The sequence below is a fragment of the Emys orbicularis genome, chromosome 10, assembly GCF_028017835.1.
Source record: "Emys orbicularis isolate rEmyOrb1 chromosome 10, rEmyOrb1.hap1, whole genome shotgun sequence".
In the NCBI taxonomy this organism is placed as follows: Eukaryota; Metazoa; Chordata; order Testudines; family Emydidae; genus Emys; species Emys orbicularis.
The window spans coordinates 42,130,715-42,145,504 of NC_088692.1; the positions used below are offsets into that span (position 1 = coordinate 42,130,715).

The window sequence follows — 14,790 nt, forward strand, 5'->3', positions numbered from 1 at the left end:
CATCAGTAGGTGCAAAAGGCTAGGGAATCAGAAAGGGAGCTATTGCCACCCACTTTGCACTGGTGGGAATGATGGACCCATGGCATGGGGCGATGGGGAATCAGGGGAATGGGACCGAGGCTGAACCCTGAAAGTTAGAGCACCATTAGCTGAATGAGGGTCAATTATGCAAAGAGGGAAAGAATTCCTGGACTCTTGAGAGACACTGATATTTTGTGGGTTTTAATGTAGCTGCCCCAAAATGTAACATCTTCCTCCGATTTCACAGGGAGCATTTTGCAAGAGGGAAAATAGTTTGCGCCATTTTCGAGGTATAATAATTAGTAGTTAGCAAGGCAGGGCAGGGCAGGTGGTACAATGAGGACCATCTAGCATGTCAATCAGACATGGCATCATGCAGCCATTCCTCCAGCCCACCTAGCACCACCTTATCTCACTCCAGCAGGAGCCACATAGGTCAGGTCTGTGAAAGCGTCTTACCTCTCTCCCCAGTCACTCTTTCAAACAGAGCCTGGAGTTTGGATTTACACTCGGCGAAGTCTCCAGCCTGGACACTAGCTCCCACTGCCAGAGGCTGCAGCTTCATGAGCTCCTCTAAGGACTCCTTGATGAAGGGGTGCATGTCCATCACTTCCTGGTCCGATGCATAGAGATGCATCTTCTCCACTAGCTGCTCACCAGCCCCCAGCCTTTTGAGCACGGCTTCCATCTGCTTCAGCTTCCCCTCCAGGTCCTCGTTCCGCAGGCGGTGCTGCCTGTCCACCATCTCCAGCAGCTCCTGCTCCTTCTCTCGGATCAGCTTCACCATGTGTTCAACTCTCTTTCGGATCAGCTCCTGGTTTTCAGTCCTCACCTGGTCTATGTGGTCAGCTTTGCCCTTCAGGCTTTTATAGACATCTTCAAAGTGGGCCTTCTTCCTCTTCAGCTCTTCGCTCAGGCTCCCCAGCTCCTCCTGCCGCCGCTCGATTTCCGTCTGGATGTTGCAGTAGAGTTTTGAGTGCTCACTATCCAGGAGCGCGCAGGAACAGCAAAGAGGCTTTAAACATCCTCTGCAGTAGATACTACTGATGCAAACACAATACAGTTTAATTTGAATGCATCCTAAGAAGTCCATCTTCTCCACAACCCACTGCTTGGGCTACAGTTGGGGCTGGGGCAAGGCCTTTGGTTGTAGCCACATTCTGAGCCTCGTGATTAGAGCTGGTTGGGATTTTTTCAAATAAATTTTTTTTAGTCAAAAAATGCCAATTAGTCCCAAGTGAAACCGTTCGCAAACAGGATCGGTGTAAACGAATTTCATGACTCAACAAAATGTCAAGCAATGTTTCAAAAGGGTTAGTTTCAACATTTTCAAAATGAAAAATTCTGGTTTTCTGGTCCAAAACAATCTTTAAAAAAAAAATCAAGCTAATTGCAGTCAAAAAAGAGAGAGCTTTATAAAACGAAAAAAAGATCAAAAATTAAACAAAATGTTTTGATTTACGCAAACAGAAACCTTTTCTGGTTTGGAAAAATCATTGAGATTTTGACTTTTTGTCCCGATTCAGGATGTGGAAAAAGTTTTGAACTCTCGAAGATTTTAGTGGGATGGGAAACCATTTCCCACCCAATACTATTGTGATGTGAGGTGCAGGGGAAAAGGTGAAAAGTGGAGGAGAGGAGAAGGAGAAATAAGATCTCCAAAGTTTCCCACTGGCAGCCAGATTTATGAGGGTTGATTCAAATATTTGGCCATTGGCATATCCCTAACAAAAGCATTCCCTACTGGCACATAGAGAAAAAGGGCAGAGACATAATGGGATAATAGCTGCATCCTGTGGAAATTCCCTTCCCATTCTGGGGAATTCCTTAGAGATTCTCTGCGATAGATCCTCCTCAGCTGGTGTTAATGGGAATAGTTGTGCTGAAATCAATGGAGCCATGATGATTTACACCAGCTGAGGATGATGCCTTCTGTTTTTCAGGGAGTCCAGAAGAGGGACAGTCTCCAAAGAGAAGATGAATGGAGAAAATCTGCAGCCCAGCATAGCCACCCAGGGGCTGGAATCTACAAGGTGATTCATTAGGAGCTGTTTGTAGAAGTTGGCAATTCGCTCTTGATGAGAAATGGTATGTCCCTGCCTCTCTGATTCCATTTCTCCTCCCACTCAACTGCTTGTAGGTACCAACTAAATTAACAGCCGAGGCACAGAAAGGCTAAGAGACTTCTCCAAGGTCACACACAGTCTGTGGTAAAACAGGGATTTGACACCCACCCCCAATCTCCCAGGCCCTAGCCTAGTCCCCTAAGCACTGGACATACTGCAAGTCCTCCTTGCAAGGACATACTGGTGCAGCTGCAGGAATGGTACTAATGGTGTCAGCTGCAGCATACCCAGGGCTCAGTCACTACTTTCACCATGCAGGTTATGCTGAGCAGATTTCCATGACTTGGTGGTGAAAATGCCTTAGTCCCATCTACCCTAATATCTTAGCACTGATTTCAGCTGCACTGTTGCTGGCAGTCATTGGCCCAGCTGCACCCAGTGAGTAAGGGAGACAGAATATCCAGGATGTCTATGCAACACATGCTTCTCATTTGCAGTAATCTCACCGGGCCAGATTCTGATCTCCGTTACAGTGGTATAAAGCCAAGCCTAACCCATCAGTGACAATGAAGTCATTCTGCATTTATAATGGTGTAAATTGGATCCGAATCTGGCCCATTCTGAGGTTAAAACTGTGGGGTCTGGGATACAGACACCTAGAGCCTGAGGAAATCTGAGACATGCAGAGAAATGTGACATGAGATTCTCTCTCCTCTTGCCCAGTCTTGTTTCTTTTCATGCCCGTCACTTTTCAGTTTGACGACATCCCAATTAATCCCACCCCGAAGTGTGATTTAAAATGCTACAGGCAACCAAAGAAATAGGGCTGGGTAGATGGGAGGAATAATCAAACCATTGTCCTCTAAGAGAACCAGGGATTTAATTAGTGATTGGTACAGGCAGCAATAGATTACTATACATGTGTGTTATAGGCATGATTGGCTGGTGAAGCTTCCCCTCGGTGAGGCTAGCTCCCTGTCCCGCCTCTTCTGCCTGTGGCCTCACCCACACTGCACCCCAACTCTGCCCCAGCCCACCTCCTCCTCCCCTGCGGCAGGTGTCCCTCCTCTCCATCCCCCCCTCCTCCTTGCTACTTGGGCCCCTGCCACTGCTCACCGGTCCCTCCTTCCCCCACTTCCCGCTCAGTCCCCTTGCCGCTGCTCGCCAGTCCGTCTTCCCACCTCTCGGCCCCCCTGCTCGCCCTATGCAACCCTCTTCTCTTTCCCCCCTCCTCCCCGCTCGGCCCCACAGCCACTACTCACTGATCCTGTCCCCTGTCCCCACTAGGCCCCCCCCACCTCTGCTCGCTAGTCCCTCCTCCCTCCCCCTTCCCTTGTCATCCCCCTCCCTGTGTGCATCCCTCCTCTCCTCCCCCCTCCCCACTCGCCCCCTCACCCCTCTCCACGTCCTCCCCCTTCTTCCCACACAACCCCCGCCCCTGCCACCCGCCGCATCCCTCTTCCTATTGGAGATCGAGTTGGGGAGGAGGAGGGACTGGTAAGCGGCGGCAGGGGGGCCCAGCAGAGCAGAGAGGAGGAACCGATGAGTGGCGGCAGGGATCACCAGAGAGGGGGGCGGAGAGTGCTGGAGAGGAGCAGCTAGGTGGAGAATGCTGAGCTTTTATATGAGCCATGCAAGTTCCGGGACAGCTGAGGAGGCGGTATCTGCTACTCAGCTTCCTGGGTTCATCAGTATTCTCCCTGGGGAGTCCCAGGGACCTGGGAAGCTGAGTAGCAGATACCAGCTCCTCAGCTGCCCGGGAACTTGCATGGCGCATAATAAATAAGCAAACTCTTCCTGCGGAAGCCCACTCCCAGCAGGGAGGGGAAGAAGTGGAGCCACCACAGCCCAGGCTTCCGGTGGCAGGATCAGCAGCAGCTGCGCCAGGGAGGTTTTTGCCCCAGAGCCCTAAATGGCCCCCTCAAGGATTGAACTCATAACCCTAGGTTTAGCAAGCCAATGCTCAAACCACTGAGCTATCCCTCCCCTTCAAGGTCCCTGCAGAAGAGCAGCCCTGAGGCACTGTTAGAGGTGCAGGGGGGATGTGAATTCCAGCCTGACCCCTGTCGCGATCTGCTGACACCCTGAAGCAACAGTGGGAATGTGCAGAGGCCACTTGAAAAAGAGCTGGCCTCATTTTACAGATGGGGAAACTGAGGCACAGGAAGAGGCTGTTGTGACATTACACCCCATATTCTGCATAGAAAGATGGTTATGATATGAATACGGCATAACTAAGATATACTTTATGCAAGATGGCTCATGTAAGATACCATTAGAAAGGTTATGATTTACTGAATGTGATTATCCAGTTTGTATGCATGTATCATTTCTCTATCTAAAGTTAGGAATATTGACTATGTAACAATTACATCTGTGTGTGTACATGGGAGGAACACCCACCAGACAGTAGGCAATCCTCCTGAATGACCCATTTGAGGAGGACAATAGAACTCTGAAGATACTAATCTCCCACCTTCCTGAGGTGCTTCCTGGGATGCTGCATTGACACTACAAGGTCAGGTGATAACGTCACCTGATGAAAAATACCCCCTTGGACACTGCTGGTACTTTTCCACTGTAGGTGGATGGGGATCAAACAAAGGATTCCTGCCTTAGGTAAATCCTTTTTAAGGGCTGGGGAGGGGGTTGATCTTGACTCTCCTCCATTGCCTACCCAAGAAGAAGGACTGCTGAAAGTACCTGAAGGGACAAAGGAACTAACCTGAGGGGAAAGGGAGGGGTGAGTCCAGACTGAGACAAGGGTCCAGTCTGTAAGAAGAAATAACTGGAACTCTAAGCTACAAAAACTCTGCAACTTACCTAAAATAACATTTAGAGTGAGAAATTACTTCTTGAAACTACTCTCTTTAAGATCTTACGCTTAGTATGTGTATTTTGTTTTATTTGCTCAGTAATATGCTTTGCTGTGTTTGCTATCCCTTATAATCACTTTTATAGTTAATAAATTTGTTTTGTCTATTATTAAACCCAGTTTGTGCAATTTCTACCTGGGGGAGGGGCAAGAAGTTGTGCATATTTCTCTTCACATTGAGGGAGAGGGCGAATTTTTATGAGCTTACGCTTTGCAGATCTTTCTATACAGCGCAAGACAATATTATTTTGGGTTTATTCCCCAAAGGGGGTGTGCACGTGAGTGCTGGGTGAGCTCACACAGAGCTGGCTTCAGTCTGTGTCTGCAGCTGGGTGTGGCCCTACCTCTGTGTGTGTGTGTGCTGCAAGAGGCTGGAGAGCCTAATTCAACAAAACAGGGAGAGGGAATCCAGGCTGGTGGAGCAGGAGGGGCTCAGTGAAACCCCAGTACCTCAGGTGGCATCCCAGAAGAGGGGTCCAACACATCACAGCTGTGACTTGCCCAAGGTCGCATAGTGGGTCAGTGGAAGAGCTGAGAATAGAACCCAAGGGCCATATTCTTGCTACATGACTCAAGTAGCTCCTGCGGAAGTCAATGGGCATTGCCTTCATATCTTGGTGCAAGAAGAAAGGGTCCTAAGTTCCCTAGACTCCCAGGCCTGGCCTTCACCACAGACCCTCCCTCCCAATACCCTTTTCCAATGTGCTCACAACTTTATGGGAATAAATCATAGCAGGTTGATGTTCTTACCTTGTAATGTAGTTCTGGTCATTGTGGGTGGGATTGGAACAGAAGAGGATTCTGGACTTCCTTGCTCCCTCCAGAAACTGTTTGGCAGATTCTGCCTTCAGCTCCCTCACCTTCCTGGTTTCATGGCTTTTTTTCTTCGAGAACCACTGGTGGGCCTCAAAGCATCTGATGCAAAAGAATTCCTCACACTCAGAGCACCAGAACTCGGCCTGATCGTTGCAGAGGTCACAGACCAAGTCGCTGCTGCTGACAATCTTCTGGTAGGTGCTCAGCTTGGCCTGCAGATTGGCGAAGAGCAGGTTGTCCTGGTCTGGGATCCCACTGACTTGTGGGATGGGAGCCTGGCAGATGGGGCACTGGCCAACGGGCTTGTTCTCTTCCAGGCAGTCGGTGCACAAAGTGTGAAGGCAGGACAGGAGCTTGGGATTCCTGGGTTCTTTCCGGCACCCCTGGCAAAGCAGGAACTGAAATTCTTCCTCCATCACCTTTGGGAGAGAGAGAGACCCTGGGGGGTCACCAATGCTGTGCTGCTCTGCTGAGAGACCCAGTGAGTGATGGGGGAGGGGAGCAGGGGGGTGGGGGGAGGAAAGATGTCTCTATGTAACAGTAATAATATTCCAAGCTAACCATGTAGTGTATTTTTTTTTAATCCCTTCTATCCATTTTAAATTTGCCACCTTTCAATTTCCCCAGGCATCCCCTTGTTTCTGTGTTTTGAGGAAGGGTGAAGGGGAACAAAGGGAACTATGAAGTGTTGTGCTGTGTGGTATATGGCCTGTATGATGGGATGGACCAGGACTAGAGGCACCCTACTGGAGGCTGCAGGATCCTGCCCCTGAATATTGCACTGTAGCGAGGCGGTGGGATACCCCACAGCCCCGCTGAGGGCCGAACCTCCCCTAATACCCTGCTTGAGGGCCGGAGCCCCAGACTGTGTGATTACTGCCCCGCCCTGATTGAGGGCTCGGGGCTCTTTTCGGACCTATTGGCTCAGCCCCTGCTTACGGGCCTGAGCCCCCTAACCATGTGTCCGTTATCCCAGACTGCCGCCGGGCCAGGACTGCCGGCGGACCAGAGCGAGGCGATGGGATACCCCACAGCCCCGCTGAGGGCCGAACCTCGGCCGAGACTACTACATGCACTCATATGTTTGTGCGTACATATTGCAAATTCATGGCCCTCAAATCATGCAAACTGGCTTATTACAGAACACAGTTCACAGTGACATTGCATGCAGCAGAGCTGCACGCCTATCTCTCCTGGGTGTCTACGTTGTCCCCACTGCTCAAGTATAAAACCTCACCACGGGAGATTATTTTATCCAGTCCTGGGAGGCAGGGAAATATTATTATCCCCATTTTGCAAATGGGGAACTGAAACACAGCGCGGTTGAGTGACTCGCCCAAGCCACCCAGGGGTTAATATGCAGAGATCTCACAACTCCCCAACTCCCACAAAACCATCTCACCCCTCTTCCCCACTGTGTCTGCCAACTAGTCACCAGCTATTAAAGCAGAGGCTGGACTCTGTGTGCCCTGGATAAAGTTTGGAGGAGGACTCCAATTATCCCTTAGTGGTAAGAGATGGAGGACAGCCATCTCTCCCAGCAGAAAGGAATCTCAGTCCAGGTAGGGCTGTGATGCTACCTCTCAGCGCGAGCATACTGTCATGCCACGTGTGAGTCTGTCCACCTCTGTACTAAGATCTGTTGGAGGGGCGGTGTTAGCGTCAAACACCACATGACATATGTTAGTCACTTAATGCACTGCTGAAAGGCGCTCAGATACTATGGCAATGAGCACAGCATAAGAATTAATATAGAATAGACACAGCAACAAGTGCAACAACAAGGATTTTACACTGGAGTGCGGATGGGTGGGAGATGGGGTGAAGCTCCAGCCTTGGCAAAGCTGTAGTTACAAAAAATTAGTCTCTGCTCCTTGTCAGCAAGTTTGCAGAGCAAACTGCAGCCCCTCCCCTGCTGGGAATATTAGCCCTAGGGATGTGGGTCGCCAGGTGGGTGGAGCGTGGCCTTGGGGGTGTTGTGTGGGCTTGTTTTCAGAGGTGTGGGCTGCTTTTGAGACCCATTTCAGCTTGTGGTTGTTGAAAAATCTAGCAGCCAGTTCCTGTTGAAGTCAGTTGCAATGCAACTTTGTCAGGTCTTTGGGATATCAGCTGGGGAGGGAAGCAGACAAGTAATAGAGGAACATGCACAAGTAGGATGCCAGCTCTGAGAGCTAACTCCATGGTCCTATCCTGGGCACTAGATCCAGCCTCCTCAATATTTCTGGGATAGCCCTAAATTCACGGCCTGCCTGCCTCATATGCAGGAAGTTAAGGGGACCCTCCAGAAATACAAGGGTGCATGAAACCACAGCATTTTGCCCTCTCGCATCATGGCACAACGGTGTCACAGGACAGTGATGTGCTGAGGCTGTGCCACAATGCTGATGTGTGCCCCCCAAAGTGGGTCTCTCCCAGAAATGGTCTCCAAAAAGTGGGGAGCTGGGGTTGTCTCATGCAGGAATTCCCCCACCCCCTCTGTGTAGCTGGGAAACAAATGGCACACTATCACCCAAAGATGAGTGAAAGATAAAATACCTGCATTGAGAGCGGATGCACAGCCAGCTCCTGCCACAGCTCTGGGGACAGTCTATCTGCTGCTGTGGCCAAGGGAGAGTAACAAGGAACTTCCTGCGAAGCAGAAGCGTCACAGCTAGTTTCATTTTCTCTGTGTGACCTGCAGGGAGGAGGAGCTGCAGGAAGTTTCCACTGCTGCCAAGGAAGGCGGTACAGCCTAGTGTTGGGGGAAGGGAGCAGCTGGCTGCAGGGCCTGAACAGGCCGAGTTCCCTGTTTGTAGGCTGCCTGTGCTTGTGCCTGGGCCCTGCCTGGGATGCCAACATGTCAGTGCGCAGCAGGCTCGTCCCTAATGAAGCCAGTATGGTACCGGCCGCTGGGTGCAGTGAGGTCTGCAAGGCCCTGACTTGCCTATGCCTACGGTTACCATAAGTCTGGGTTTTCCTGTTCATGACCTCTTTTTTTTTGATCTGCCCATCTGTGTCCGGGAGGATTTTTCAAATAAGAGGCAATGTCTGGGATTTTTCCTTGCAGAGCAGACCTTGCAACTCAGAAAGAGCTATCTCCATGCCCCGATTGTTCCCTCCCATACATCCGCAGCTGCCAGCAATATAAATTGCTCCCTGTCCGAATTTGCTGCCTATGTGGTACTGAGCATATAACCTGCCCCAGCCTGACCTGCCAGGTAAGCAGAGCTGCCATTGCCTTTCAGCTGTCCTGCCTGTCCTGCCGTGGGGCCTCAGAGCCTGGCCAAGAGGGGTGACAGGGCCAGGTCCTGGCTCCGCACCCGGATGAGAGGCCTGCAGGGAGGCACTGATGGGCTGGCGCTGTGTCCTGGGCATGCCCTCCACCTTGAGAATGAGACTGCAGGTACCCCCTCAGTACCCCCTCCCACTACACATGCACCCCCAAATACCTCCCTCCAAGTACACACCCACCCCTCCAGTTCCCCCTCCCTCTTCCCCCTGGTAGTGTCCTCTATTTTGGAACTTGAAATATGTAACTCTACCTGTGCCCATGCTTGCTGGTCAGCCCCATGTGTGGCAATGAGAACAGATCGCTGTGCCCCATCAGGGTCCCTCCATCCACCGGGGGGATGCCAGGAGTCTGTGTTTGTCAAGTGTCCTGCTGCGCTCAATCACTTGAATCTCCATCCCATGTGCTGGGGAAGCTGGGCACAGACATGCCAAGTCTCACTCATTGGGTATAAGCCTCACTCATCAGCATGCTATCTCTTTCTCCACCCACATTCCTAAGCTTATCTTACTCATTTTGAGTAAATAGATAATATTTTTACTCAGGCGCTGCAATAAACAACAATACATCCGGGCCCTCAGGCACTGGGCCTAGTGCTTGTAAAACTGCTTTCCAAGCTTGCCTACTGTGGTAACTATGGAGACTACAGGCCCGCCTTGAGAGGAGGCTATGCAGGAGGGGGTGTGTGTGTGTGTGAATATTTGACAGTCAAGAAAATGAGTTTGCCCAAAAAACAAGCAGGACTTTTGAAAGTTTGCGGATTCTGCAAAATACAGTTCAAAATTTAAGCCACACTGGACAAATTCATGTCCTCTGGGATCTCCAACCATCCAGGTTTTTATTCCAACCAGCAAATAATTGTTAAAATCCACTGGTTTGCATTGGCTCTTAAGCAAAATAAGCAGTCATGGGATAAGAGGGAATGTTCTCTCATGGATTGGTAACTGGTTAAAAGATAGGAAACAAAGGGTAGGACTAAATGGTCAGTTTTCAGAATGGAGAGAGGTAAATAGAGGTGTCCCCCAGGGATCTGTACTGGGCCCAGTCCTATTTGACATATTCATAAACAATCTGGAAAAAGGGGTAAACAGTGAGGTGGCAAAATTTGCAGATGATACAAAACTAGTCAAGATAGTTAAGTCCCAGGCAGACTGTGAAGAGCTACAAAAGGATCTCACAAAACTGGGTGACTGGGCAACAAAATGGCAGATGAAATTTAATGTTTATAAATGCAAAGTAATGCACATTAGAAAACATAATCCTAACTATACATATACAATGATGGGGTCTAAATTAGCTGTTACCACTCAAGAAAGAGATCCTTGGGTCATTGTGGATAGTTCTCTGAAATCATCTACTCAATGTGCAGCGGCAGTCAAAAAAGCAAACAGAATGTTGGGAATCGTCAAGAAAGGGATAGATAATAAGACAGAAAATATCACATTGCCTCTGTATAAATCCATGGTACGCCCACACCTTGAATACTGCATGCAGATGTGGTCGCCCCATCTCAAAAAAGATATATTGGAATTGGAAAAGGTTCAAAAAGGGCAACAAAAATGATTAGGGGTATAGAACGGCTTCTGTATGAGGAGGGATTAATAAAACTGGGACTTTTCAGCTAGGAAAAGAGGCGACTAAGGGGGGATATGATAGAGGTCTATAAAATCATGAGGGGTATAGAGAAAGTAAATAAGGAAGTGTTATTTACTCCTTCTCATAATACAAGAACAAGGGTCCACCAAATGAAATTAATAGGTAGCAGGTTTAAAACAAACACAAGAAAGTATTTTTTCACACAACGCACTGTCAACCTCTGGAACTCCTTGCCAGAGGGTGTTGTGAAGGCCAGTACTATAACGGGGTTCAAAAGGGAGCTAGATAGATTCATGGAAGATAGGTCCATCAATGGCTATTAGCCAGGATGGGCAGAAATGGTGTCCCTAGCCTCTGTTTGCCAGAAGCTGGGATTGGGTGACAGGGCATGGATCACTTGATGATAACCTGTCATTGGCCACGGTCAGAGGACAGGATAGTGGGCTTGATGGACCTTTGGTCTGACCCAGTATGGACATTCTTATGTTCTTATTGCATGGAGAATTCTCACCTGCCCTAGACTTTAGTATGAGCTAGGACATTGAAGTGTTTCAGATGCAAAATTAAGCAGTGTACATTTAAAAAAGTTATTAAGTGCTGGTTGGATTAAAAGCCTGGACTATTGGATGTCACCAAGGAGCAAAAAAGAGAGTCCCTGTAATAAGCAATGACCTGACACACTCCTGGAAATTCTTACTCTTTGAGGCTGTAAATCTCACTATTAAGGACAGCCAACCCTTGGTATCTCTGTGGGCACCACTACCTAGATTAAGGCAAACCCCAGATAGGGTTGCCAAATTTCTAATTCCAGAAAACCGAGCAGCCTTGCCCCGCCCACTGCCCCGCCTCTTCCTGAGGCTCCACCCCACCCCTTCCCAAGGCCCTGCCCCCATTCACTCCATCCCCCCTCCCTCCGTTACTTGCTCTCCCCCACCCTCTCTCATGTGCTCATTTTCACTGCAAGGCCCAAACAGGCATATTTATTGTTTTGACAAATGTGTTATGCTATGTTCAGGTTTTATTTGTTACAGGACGCTAAAGCTGGCAGCAAAATAGTCAAAAAAGGTAATTTTTAAAAAAATGAAATTTCACAAAGGTTTTCATGATTCTTTCCCTCCCCTCTTCCCATTTTTCGTAACCAGCTCCATGTTTTTTGTTCACTAAAGTTATTGTAATTTTATCTGTGGAATTAGGACCACACATTATCACAGCTGCAATGGGTCCATTAAAGGCCCACTCCTGAAGCCCAAATACAAATCCATAGAGCACAACCACAGAAATGCACATCTGTCCAGACACCTAGATAAATAAATCTGTAGAAACTGACGTCCACACCTACCTGCAGATACACACGTGTATTCATGTGTACACATCTAGTATGCACTAACACATATGCTTCCACATTATTTAATGTTACAATTGTTGTTTAGTGCCTAGAGACCCCAACTAAGATCAGGGTTCCGGGGTGGTAGGTGCTGGACATACACATAAAAAGAGAGAATCTGCAACAAAGAGTTTATAATGTAGCTAGACAAAGGTGGGGAGAAATGTGTGATACATTGGCCCTTCTGCAATTCCTAGTCAATAACATTCACTTTTTAAGAAATAATACATTTCTTCTAGAGTTCCTGTCTCTTTTAAAAACTTATGAAATGAATACACACATATTTTATGTCATCAATTTTTTTGTGGCAAGCCAGCAAAAGGAATAAAAATCAAAGAGTTAGGCTGCAAATTTTATTCACACAGATATACACACATGTGGCAATACACACACCTCCCTACACAAAGACACACAGTCTCTTACACACATATAATGCATGCATGCACACACTTGCCTACACAGACACACTTTTTCGTACACTTTTCCAGGGGTTGCCTAAATCACCCAGCTGGGAAGGGAGGAGGGTGGGCTGGAGGGGAAAAGATGGGGGTGGGGGTAGAGGAGAGAGGATGGGGAGGGAAAGAGGCCAAGGATGAAAGCAGGATGGGAGTGAGAGGGGGCAGTGAAGGAGAGAGGACGGGGTGTGGGGGGGTATGTGCGGTGGATGGGGATGCAGGGGGAGGCAGAAGGCTACAGGTGTATGAGGATGTGGGGGGACACAGAGGTGTATAGGGACATAATAGGAGTGCAGCAGTCTATGGAGGTGAATGGGGTGCAGGGCTATGGGGGGTGAGGAACATGGGGGTGGCAGCTCTGGGAGGTGGAGAGGATGGGTGGGAGAGCACTGAAAGGGGTACAGGCCTGGGATAGGTAGGTTTGGGGGACAGGATGGGACGGGGGAGGGATGCAGTGAGGGGGGCGGGGAGGGGATAGGGAAGGATGCAGTGAGGGGGATGGGGGTGCAAGGGGGTTGGGACAGGGAGGGATGCAGTGACGGGGCATGGAGGTACAGGGGGGTTGGGAAGGGGAGGGATGCAGTGATGGGGGTGTGGGGATGGGACTGGGAGGGATGCAGTGAGCGGGATGGGGGTGCAGCCCCATTCCCAGCACTTGGAGATGGTGATACACATACCTCGAACTCCTGGATGCCGGCGATGGGGTGACAGACAGACCGTGGTTCGCCACAGGGCACGCAGCGCAACTTGAGCCTAGCCACACAAAGAGCGTGAGGAGAAGAGGGACGGGCAGCAGTGAGAGAGGCGTGCGCCACGTGACCCCTCAACAGCCACCTGCTGAGCGCTTGCGAGTTGCGCTAGTTCCTCCACTGCCCTGACCCAGCCAATGGGAGCTGCGCCTGCGGGCGGGGGGCGGGACAGCATGTGAACCCCCCTGGCTGCCCCTAAGACTAGGAGCCGGACATGCTGGCTGCTTCCTGACCCAGGAGCTGTACAGCGTGGCAGCTAGCAGGGAGCATGTCAGCCCTGCTATGCGGCACGGCGGCGCCGCCAACTGAACAGCCAACGGCTCGGTCAGTGGTGCTGACCGGAGCCGCCAGGATCCCTTTTTGACTGGGTGTTCAGGTCCAAATCCGGACATCTGGTCACCCTAACCCCACATGAGGCCCATTGCCCTTCCCCCATGCTGGACCTCTGGCCTCATGCCATAGGATGGGCACCCCCAAAAGAGCTGTTTGTTGGGCCCACTGCCAGCCCTCTGCCTGGAGCACTGCTCCTGCTGTGTGCTCAGGCTGGGGCCTGTCCCAGAAGAGGGATGACTTAATCCCCACCCAGTGCTCTGCGGGTGTGGGTAGGGGGGGAGCCTTGGGGGCAGCACCCCAGCAGAACGAAGCCATGACAAGCAGCAGGTTGGGGATCCTATTGGGCAGGTATTGGCCTTGTTTCCATAGAATTTAACCCCTTCTCTACAATGGGGTTCAGGCTGGGGGTGAGTGGGTCCTTTGATTGATAGGTTTGTATCAATCCCAGTGTCAGAGCCAGCCTCCACCTGACCGTCCAATCAGGACCCTCTGCCAGTGCAACCCCGCACCTCCATGCTACAGAAACTCCCTGATTCTCTTCCCACGGCCCAGCTTCCCCACACCCCAGCCTCCCCGTCCCATGGAAAAGCAGAGAGTGACAGCTGAGGAGTGGCTGCTGCCTCACACCAGTGCTGAGAACCTGGGGCTGGAGTCTCTCCCCATAGGGCCGTTTCAGGAAACAAGGAATGGGTGGCAGTGGGGGGGGGGGGGGGGTCAGCCACAGTCGGGGGGGGGGGCATGGGTGACCCCAGGGGATGAGTTGGCAACTGAGAAAAACCTTCCCCACCCACAGCCTAAATCCCCTGTGCTGGGCTCCTAGTGGATGCTACTCACCCCACACCCCAGGGGCTGCCCTTGGGGATCCCCTCCCCTCTCATTAGATTTGTTGACAATGATCACCCCAAAGGGAAATCTCCCTCCCAAGGGCTTTCCCCCCCAATCCCCATCCTTGCTGGTCAGTGCCAGCCTTCAGAAGGGGTCCCCGCAACACAGCGAGAGATGAGCTCCTGGAGAGATGCCATCCTGCTGCTGTCTCTGGGAAGGTCGAAGGGAGGCCTCCCCATGGCAGATGGAGCTGTTCTGCAGCTGATGAAGCAAACCTTCTTAGGAAGAAAACCTTCCTCCTCCCCTGCTCTGCAGCCAGTACTGTTCTCAGTGCCCACATGACGTAGAAAACCAGGAAGTGCTACTGCGCCAGCATCCCTGCCTGGAAGGAGACAGACCAGA

The 14,790-nt window shown here is 50.5% G+C and overlaps 1 protein-coding gene across 1 annotated transcript in view; it reads right to left on the minus strand.

Annotated features, from left to right (window-relative positions):
* The window catches only part of LOC135884731 (protein PML-like), a 36,944-nt gene extending 28,520 nt beyond the window's left edge, over window positions 1–8,424 (minus strand). Inside the window, exons 1-3 of the mRNA XM_065412259.1 lie at window positions 8,314–8,424; window positions 5,713–6,197; window positions 481–1,064 (exon numbers count right to left, since the gene is read on the minus strand). Of these exons, the coding sequence (XP_065268331.1) occupies window positions 481–1,064; window positions 5,713–6,197; window positions 8,314–8,319 (1,075 nt within the window). The 5' untranslated portion in view covers window positions 8,320–8,424. The remainder of the gene's footprint in view (window positions 1–480; window positions 1,065–5,712; window positions 6,198–8,313) is intronic.
* Window positions 8,425–14,790: the final 6,366 nt, after the last annotated feature.